Source organism: Epinephelus lanceolatus, chromosome 3 (genome assembly GCF_041903045.1).
Source record: "Epinephelus lanceolatus isolate andai-2023 chromosome 3, ASM4190304v1, whole genome shotgun sequence".
NCBI lineage: Eukaryota > Metazoa > Chordata > Actinopteri > Perciformes > Serranidae > Epinephelus > Epinephelus lanceolatus.
In genome coordinates, this window is record NC_135736.1 from 17,190,347 (window position 1) to 17,199,982 (window position 9,636).

The following is a 9,636-nucleotide window of genomic DNA, read 5'->3' on the forward strand; positions in this document are numbered from 1 at the left end:
ACATTAAGATTGACAACACTCCTCATCTACATCTATTCATCCTTTGTTGCTTCTATTAACGGATTGAAAATAGCATATTTCATAAGGAACATCATGAAAAGAAATAATTGCCCATTTTCAGTTTATGCATTCTTAAGTATTTTTATGCAAATTATGTTTTCGTATTTTCATCTATATGTTGTCTATTAATGTAAAGCACTTTGATTTGAGTCCTGTATAAATAAAACTGCCATTTTCCAGAGTAGGTTGGAGCGCTGTGACTGAAGCAGCAAATATGATAATTATCAGGATGTGGAGTTTACATTGGCATGAATATAAGCATGGGTGAAATTACACTTACTCTCCGGAGCTGCAGGTGGCGGTAATGCACCACACATGCAAATTACCGGAAATCTGCAAGAAGGCGAAGAAGAAGAAGAAGAAGACGCAGGAGACACAACACAGGAGGCGCGCTTTGCGTAAGGGAAACTAGCCGGTAAACTTGTTCACGACTTATTCTGACTTTAAAAGTTTATTCCTGCTAAATATTCAATATTTGAGCTGCTGTAAGGCTAACCCGCTAACAACCCTTGTCAACCGTTAACCGACAAAATCTCCGCATCGGCACAACAGGTTAGCAAACACTCAACGGTTAACGGTAACGGTTAGCTTAACTTCAGGATGTTGAAACACTTACATGTAGCTTTTGTATGAACGTTAGCAAGCTAGGGTGACGTACCAATACAGCTAATTGCTGAAAAAAATACTTATTGCTGTTTACAGTCTTAGGAAGTGTTATAAGATATATCAAGCTGATACGAAGTTACAAACCATCGCAGGTTTGCAACTCAGTACTTTTAAGTACAGTACTTTTCTGTTCATTGTCTTAATTGTAATAATTATGACTATGGTTAATCATTTTCTGTTATAATTGATGCCTTAAGCTAACTGAAACCTGTGACCCATTGGATTAGTTTTTGTTTTTATATCTATCAGTAAAATGGTGACTCCTTGATGGAGATGCTCGTTGTCTCTTCTATTGGATAACCATGTGATTGTTGGGTTTAAAAGTACTTTCATAACCATTTCTCCAATATATTCCAATATATTTCAAGACTTTATACCTGTTGTGTGTGTCTAGATCAGTCCAGAGACATGTCACGACAGATGGGAGACAGCCATCGACGGTTCCTACAGACCATGATGGCCAGTGGCATTGTTGATGAACAAGGGGCAAAGGCACTCTATCAATATTGTTGTGAAACCCACAACAGTGAGTCACTTTATATCTGTAAAACCTGTTACTGACCCAGAATAAGTCAGGAGTTCACCTCTGTATCAGGACATGGGATTTATAGCAGATCCTTGGATGACAAGAAACGAATTATGCCTCTAAACAAAAGTCCTTTGTCTATATTTTGATCATTTTCAAGTTTGAAGTTCAGCTCAGTGTATCCATTGTCTTTTACATGGACATTTTTCATGTCTCATTCATATTACATTTAATAAATTAAAAGGAAGATTGGGCGTGTTACAGGTAAAACTGGCCTACCTCAGATAAAAACTGGTTTTCGGCAGGTTCGTGTTGTGCAGCACAAAATCAGTATAACAGTATGTAAACTTAATAAACACTTATTATTGAGGATATGTAAGTTTTTGGGCAAATAATTAGCCTCATAATTGATTTTTGAAATGTTCAGTTAGACAGAAATTAAAATTTTCATAATACAGGACTTTAAACCATTAGTTGAAAAGCATAGGAAATAAAAATCACAGGCAGTGAATTTGGGCAAATTCTCAAACAGAAGTAATGTTTCTGTCCTATATTTATACATGGAGCCAAAATTTGCTAGGATTTGCCAAGTTGTTGGGTTTACTGGTTTTTAGCAGGACAGGTAAACTGTGACAGTCCCTCCATTATTGAACTGTGTCACAACATTCTTTGAGGAAACAGCAACAGTGATCATATGAGACATATCCTGTTCACACTACGAGCAGCACAGCAAAAGCCCAACAGGCTTCATTATCGCCAAGTCACTGTGGAAGTGTTGCTCAAGCGCTTGTTAGAGTTGCACTTAAGTCTTCTTGATATCAGCAAACTTGGGGCAAACTTTCTTTGTCTTTTACAGCACAGCACATCCCTGACAAACTGGATGATTTCATCGATACCATCAACTCAAAGCTGCAGCCCATGTTCATGCAGATTAGAAAAGGGATGTCTGAAGACAGCGGTCACCAGTATTACGCCTTGGTTAGTGGGAAACTTATAATGGTGTTTCAGATGTTGCTACAGTATTTGACCAGTTAAATGACTGATAAAGTAATTAAGATTATTAGATCTAAAAACAAATTTCAAAGTCTGTCACTTTTAAGATCACCATTTTTTGACAAGGAGCTGCTGTAATTTGGCTCTTGGATCTGTTTGACAACCACATTATGTTGTGATCATTCATCAATAATGGTTGCTCACTTAATCAGGGTTAAGGTCCACTGACTCAAAATAGTTAATCAGTTTGAGTAGTTGCTCAGTAGGGTGTGAAAGATGTATGAAATTTGATAATACTTGGAAATTAATGAAAAGATTTATACACCTGTAATGTCCGAAGAAAGCTGTCTGCATTAAAAGTATGTTTAACCACTAGGAGGCATTGTTAATCCCTGTTTTACTTTAATCCTGTGCAGGTGAACATGGCTGAGACTGATGTCACCAGGATGTCGTCAGATTATGCTGACAATGAGTTGGAGCTGTTCAGGAAAACTGTGAGTTAAATTCACCAAGAAAATCTTGCATATCAATATTTTTCCATACAGTTTCATCCAAAGCTGCCTTCAGCACAGTTGCTACCTGTATTTTAAAAGGTGGGGCTATAATGTAAATGAAACCTGAAAAATCAGCTGATTGTTAAACTTACTTCTTGCACTATACTGCTGTTTGCACTGTTAGACCTGAAAAAATACATACCCATGTTCATTGTAATGGAAACCAATACAACAGTCTTGTACTAAAGATGACCTCTGTAGTAGTATATGTCTTATATCACCTCACCATTGAACAGTTAAATTAAACAAAATCAATCTTCCACCACCCAAAGTATAACTCCACTGAAATAAGGAAAAGTAGCGAGCAGACAGAGCCGAGTAACAGTTTGTTCGGTGAATCTTTTGTTTGTACAACCAAATCACTTTATTCATTCCTGTTATTCAGTTTTCAATATCCAATGTTAGCACAGGGGAAAATGTCCAGATGCTTTGGCTGTGCCTTTGTCATTGTGTGATGACTAAGCCATGCAATTCTGCTTCAGATGGACCTGATCGTGGGCTCTGAAGATGGCAAGGCCTCCTCTACTGATATTCTGAACAGTGCCGACACCCTGACCACCAGAAAGCTGAAGAAGAGCGAGACAGAGCACCTGTTGACCCGACTCGTGCATGACAAATGGCTCAATGAGGTAAAACAGTGTCTCCACCAGGATGTCAAATCAAATTTAGCGAGGACAAAGTCACAGGATGAATGTGTAGATGAGGCCAGACTGCTGAAATAAACCTACCTGCCACAAACTATCATGACTACAACATATAAATTGATTGACCAATGTTTGGTTGTGCATCGACTGCACGCTCTTTGGTGGAACCAATGACCACCAACAATTGTATCTCAGCTCTGTGATTGATCCTCATAGTCCACCATCGTTGAGGTTAGGCTTGTGCTATCTGGCTTGTGGCTTGGCTGGATTATCAGTGGCACTTGTCTGGCTCCACAGAGGAGAATTTCACAGTTACTGCAAAGACAGTCTGCAAGTATGAGGTGACACATTGCAGAAATAGATCCACACAATGGAAGTTCGGTTGAAAATAAATTTACCACCAAGCGTCGCTTCTCAGTTAAGGGGGTGACGAGAGATTGACTGTAATGTCAGTACAATGAGCTGCAGTGTTTGTCCCATGTACTTGACAAAAAGGCAGTAGTGGAGGAAGTATTCAGATCCTTCACTGCAGTAAAGTATTAATAATACCACACTGTAAAAATAATCCACTACAGCTGAAAGTCCTGCATTCAGTGTAGTACTTAAGTAAAAGTAAATATAGAAGTGTTATTAACAAAATGTACTTGAAGTACTCAATGTAAAAGTAGTCATTTTGTAGTAAAATGTTTCCTGTCATATTTGATGACAATTACTGTTGTGCTAATTTTAACTCCTTTATATATTGTTGGGTAGTTTAATCTACATGAATGCATCATGTTCTGTAAGATCATTAAATGGTTGCAGTGAGGCTGTCCTGTGAGAACCACATATCTCTAAAAAGTCAATGTCTCATGGTGTCAGATGACAGCCCTGTTTTTAGCATTGTGCAATAATATTACATTTTCCAGCTGATGCTTTTTTTAGTAATTTTAAAGAGTTTATTTAGCTTAGAAGTAAGAGACATTTCTCAACATATCAGTTTATCACAAATACATCAACACATCTGGAGATGCATGGTTTTCACAGGACAGGAAGGTGTTGAAAAGTTGTAATCTGAAAGGTAACTAAAGCTGTCAGACAAATGTAGTGGAGTAAAAAGTACAATATTTACCTCTGAAATGTAGTGAAGTAGAAATACAAAGTAGCATATAAAGTTAAATACCTCAATGTTGTAATGAAGCACAGTGCTTGAGCAAATGTACTTAGTTAAATTCCACCACAGTAAACACAACCTGCTCCTTTCTCTGTGTCCATTTTCATCTCCTTTGAAGTCTCTTTTTTGTAGTTTTTAAAGCACTTGTTGCTCCCTCTTTGTTGCTTTATTGGTGTGTAACTGATTTCTCCTCATTGATGCAGAAACGGGGTGAATACACTTTGTCCACCAGATGTATCATAGAGATGGAGCCATACATGCGTGCAATGTATCAGGACCAGGTCAAAGTGTGCCACATCTGTCACAACTTCGCTTTCCAGGTAAATTTTTCTTCTGTTTCTCTTCTATGTATAAATGCATCAGCTCTGAAAAATACCTGAATGTAATTGATTAGAATTTGTTTGGACTGGAGCTTGAGATGGATTGGCAGTTAGGTGTGGCGTCTGCAGTGATGCGAGCACTGCACCGGACTGAGCTGGAAGGCGAAGCTTTCGATTCACTGGTCTATCTATGTCCCAACCCTCTCATATGGTCATGAGTTCTGGGTTGTGACCGAAAGAATGAGATTGCGAATATAAGTGGCTGAAATTAGTTTCCTCCGTGGGTTGGCTGGGCTCAGCCCTAGAGATAGGGTAAGGAGCTCGGAGTAGAGCGGCTGTTCCTTCACATCAAAAGGGGTCAGTTGAGGTGGTTCAGTCATCTGATCAGGATGCTTCCTGGGCGCCTCCCATTAGAGGTGTTCTGGGCACGTCCCACTAGTGAGAGGCCCCAGGGTAGACCCAGGACACGCTGGAGGGATTACATATCTCATCTGGCCTGGGAACACCTTTGGATCCCCCAGGAGGACCTGGAAAGCTTTGCTGGGGAGAGGGCTTTGCTCAGCCTGCTGCTCCTGTGACCCGGCCCTGGTTAAGCGGATGGAAATGGATGGATAGGTCTGTCATTTAGAAACTCCCAGTACTGCTTTCAGTACTCATTCCATTAAAGCCATGATGCAAGAGGGATAGTTTGGGTTTTTTGAAGCGGGGCTGAATGAGATACTTACCTACATTTAGTGTATTACATACAGTAAATGGCGGTCAGTGCACTCGAACTAACCCAAACTACCCCTTTCAGGTAGAAATGCTATTCCATACTGGTGACAACTATTTTTTATTTGAAAGCAGCCTTCTTTAATTACATGATTATATTCACAGTTGTTACAAAATATTATTCTAAATTAGCAATTTTGTCATTTAAAAGCAGTGGCATAACATATATCTCTTAATTTGTTTAAATATGACTCTAAAAGCCTGATATCAGGTGCTTTAATCAAATAAATCACATAATTGTACCATTTAAAGCTGTCAATCTGAGGAACAAACACAATTATGATTACAGTGTAAGAAGCAAATCACCTCAGAAGTCACACAGACATGCTCTTGAGTAACTACATAAATATGAATGACCAAGAATTCCCTTTTTTTTATTAATGTGATTTGAGTAGTATCTGCACTACAGATACAGGACACAGTGAGATTAATATTGGTGATGTGTCTTGGTGCTTTTTATTTCTCTGTCATTTTCAGATTTGTTCAGTTTTTACTTCCTGTGTCAGGCTGAATTGTTTTTCACCTTGCGTTGACATTACAGTCATCATTTTTGCGTTAGTTCAGCTAATGTGTAACAAACCTGATCTTTACAAAATGAGTTTTCTCACATATTAATGTGATCTGATCTGATTTTTTTTTTGTTTTGTTTTTGTTCTTGTTTTTTCAGTGTCAAATTTGTGAGAATTCTTTATGTGGCATTAAGATACACAACCCATGTGTGGCCAGATACTTTAAAGGAAAAGCAGAGCCGCGGTGTCCAGCTTGTGATGACTTTTGGCCACATGAAATCCCTGGTATTTATTGTTTATTAATAAAAACTGTCCTACATGCATTTCCTACATATACTTTAAAGAAAGTGGCTCCCTCCAGATCCATTCCCACAATGTTTTTTCTTTTCAAAAATCAGATTTTGTTCTATTTTGATTTTTGGAAAATAATCATACATTTGCAATTGTGTGGTACAACATGCTGTTCAACTGTTTTTATTGTCTAAATTATTAATATTAGATGACTGCATGAAAAAGAACTTCAAAATATTCTGGCCTCTTGTCTCTTTATTTTATTTTATTTGACCTTTTAAAACCACATAGTATATTAGTCTTACTTTATGTGTTAATAAATAGAATAAAAATGAACAGATGTATGACTGTCAAGTGACTAGAACAAGAAAATACTCTCTGCTTATATGTTTCAAATATTTTTACTGTTCATTACAGAAGTCAGACGGCCCCGTTCTCAGTCCAGAAGATGAGGACTTCAGCATCAATTTTTCTTGTTTGTTTGTTAAATTTTTTTCAACATGATTTTGTACTACACCAGACTGTTAATATAAAAATTAAAGTTATTTTTACAAAAATAAATGTTATTTGTTTGTTTAAATGTTTATTTAAACACAGTCCCCATCAGAAAGAAACCCCAATGCATTCTTATTTTGTGCTAATTTTGTACACAATATATCTGCATCTGTTTGTTTCCATCATTTGTTTGTTCATTGCAGTCATTTTCCTTCCACATTGTTCACTCCTATGTGCTGCTTTAAGCTCAATTATTAAGAACATAATAAAGCTTCTCAAATGTTACGTAAAGACACTTTTTTTTTATCATCCATTTTAATTCTCTCTCAAACCAGGTTCTTGATCTGACAGAAATCAGACCTTATAATTACAACAGCATTAAAGGTTTTACCAAACCAGGGGAGACACAAATATCATGAGGCCTGCTGTTAAACATTTATTCTCATTAAGTAGATGTAGTATTTACACAAGTTTTGCATTGCTGCTGAATCCTGACATGTATAATTCACACATTACCTTGATAATCCTGTCTAAATGAAGTTGCTATGACAATGATGAAAAACATTTACACCCAACTGAATATACTTTCACATTTTCTTTCCCCTAAGTTCTTGAAACAGTCTGAAATAGATAACTGTGTACAGTCAGAGATAGAGTCATGCTTTATGTCTGTAAAATCCAACCACCTTGATAATAATAACAGTTTTAGTCTCTGTTGCTGAATCCCAAATTATGTCTTGTATTATCTTCTGGTTACAATGTTTGTCACTTGTGCCATAACAATGCTGTGACTGAAGCATAAGCCAAACTGAAGCCACCTAAGGAAAGTTCACCTGTTGGGAGCCCATCACGTTCAGTCTGTTAAGGTCCACATAGGCTCATATTGAAAGGTATACAACATGCTGTATTAGATAGATAGATTTTATCTAATGGCTTTATGTAAAATTTAAACATGTCTAGTACAACTATACCAGGTCTGCAACTAACAACTATTTTAATTGTAAAATAGTCTTCTGATTACTTTCTGGTTTAATGAAATCATAGTTTGGTCTATAAAATATCAGAAAATAGCAAAACATGCCCCTTACTTACATTGCTCATTTCCTAAAGCCACGGCAATAAATTCAAATCCCCTTTCTCATTTGACAAACTGTCTAAAACCCAGATATATTCAGTGCTATAATGTAAGAAAGAAAAGCAGAAAATTGTCACACTTAGGAGCCTGAAAAGATCAATTGTTAGGCATTATTACTTGATAAATAATGACTTTAAAAATTGATTATGCTGCATTTGTGTTGTTTACATACTCTACTGTCACACATCAACAGCAGTTTAATTTTTGCAACATGCCAGGTGATACAGGTCATGAGAAAAGGGTGTTGTGACTCTACAGTATATTAGCCTGAGAGGAGCCCTGCTCAAGTATCTTCAGGGTGACAATGAACCTGATAGCTTTTCTAAACCATGGATAGAAAAAAGCATATATGATTGGGTTCAAACAAGAATTAAAAAACAACAGCCAGGACACAATGGCCCAAGATGAAGCATCATTTGAGATGTCCTGTCCTGCGAGGGAGGGATAGTAATATGGACAGAAACTCATCAGAAACACCAGTATGACAATACCCAGAGTCCTGGCTGCTTTTCTCTCTGACTTCTTTGCAGTGACTGGAACTTTTCTGGCTGCAGCAGCTGTAATGTGAGACTGCATGGCACGAGCCTGAGACACTGCCACAATAAACACTCTTATGTACAGAATGAGGATGATTGAGCAGGGGCCGATGAATGTGAACACAAGGTCGACAGTTCCGGAGATATAGTTAATGACCACCATACACTCCCCATAGCAGGAGTTGTATCTGTCAGGCTGCCTGAGATGGTCCTTTAAAATCAAGCCATTGTAGAGAAATGAGCAGGCCCAGCACAGGCACACAGACACCTCAATTCTGCTGCGAGTGATTTTGTTTGGGTACTGCAGAGGATAACAAATAGCTACAAAGCGATCGATCGATATGAGCACCATGTTCCCCACAGACGCTGAGGTGAGAGTGAAGCCTATGATGTAAGACAGAGCACACATGACATCGCCCAACAACCAGCAGGTTTCTATGAATCGCACGGTTTCCACCGGCATCACCACAACCCCAACGAGGAGGTCTGAGACAGCCAGGGAGAGCAGGAGCAGGTTGGTGGGGGTGTGAAGCTGTCTGAAGTGTGAGATGGAGATAATAACCATAAGGTTGAGAGCTACAGTGAGCACAGTGATGGAGGAGAAAAGCGTGTAGAGGAGGATGGCCTCAAAGCGAGGACGCATTAAACCCCTGCAGGACACGTTCAGGAGCAGAGGGTAACAGAGCTCCTCTCCCTCCAGGCTGTCCATCATCCAGCACTGTGGAGAGGTGACGACCTGAACCTGCTGAGCTCAAGCAGCTCTCTGATCGTACAAGACATAGTGCAGCTCACTTATCTCTTACGGCACTCCTCAACTCCCCAGTCATCCTCCTCATCACTGTCTGCTATAGGCTTATAGGCTGCTTTTGTCAGTCTATTTGTTGTATCTGTTATTTCTCCTCATCCCTCTTCCTCTTCCTCATCTCTCCCTTGGTTATTGCATCATTCCATCTTCCTTTTTTTTCCACAGTTACATGATGCAA

At 38.5% G+C, this 9,636-nt stretch overlaps 2 protein-coding genes across 6 annotated transcripts; one reads left to right on the forward strand and one right to left on the reverse strand.

The window, feature by feature from the left end:
* Positions 1-402: 402 nt before the first annotated feature.
* Positions 403-7,048, forward strand: nsmce1 (NSE1 component of SMC5/6 complex). 5 transcript variants are annotated; one of them, XM_033623378.2, is made up of 8 exons: positions 403-475; positions 1,121-1,252; positions 2,109-2,230; positions 2,662-2,739; positions 3,282-3,428; positions 4,800-4,916; positions 6,355-6,481; positions 6,905-7,048. In XM_033623378.2, exons 2-8 carry the CDS (start codon positions 1,135-1,137, stop codon positions 6,937-6,939), a joined length of 744 nt encoding a protein of 247 aa, XP_033479269.1. In that variant the 5' UTR covers positions 403-475; positions 1,121-1,134; the 3' UTR covers positions 6,940-7,048. The 5 variants fall into 5 exon arrangements, with proteins under 5 accessions (XP_033479269.1, XP_078022107.1, XP_033479270.1 ...); XM_033623379.2 differs by having other exon boundaries at positions 414-458; XM_078165973.1 differs by having other exon boundaries at positions 418-637.
* Positions 7,049-8,369: 1,321 nt separating this feature from the next.
* Positions 8,370-9,365, reverse strand: LOC117254714 (trace amine-associated receptor 13c-like). The gene has a single exon (XM_033623106.2). The coding sequence runs from the start codon at positions 9,363-9,365 to the stop codon at positions 8,370-8,372; it is 996 nt and encodes a 331-aa protein (XP_033478997.2).
* Between the last annotated feature and the right edge of the window lie 271 nt (positions 9,366-9,636).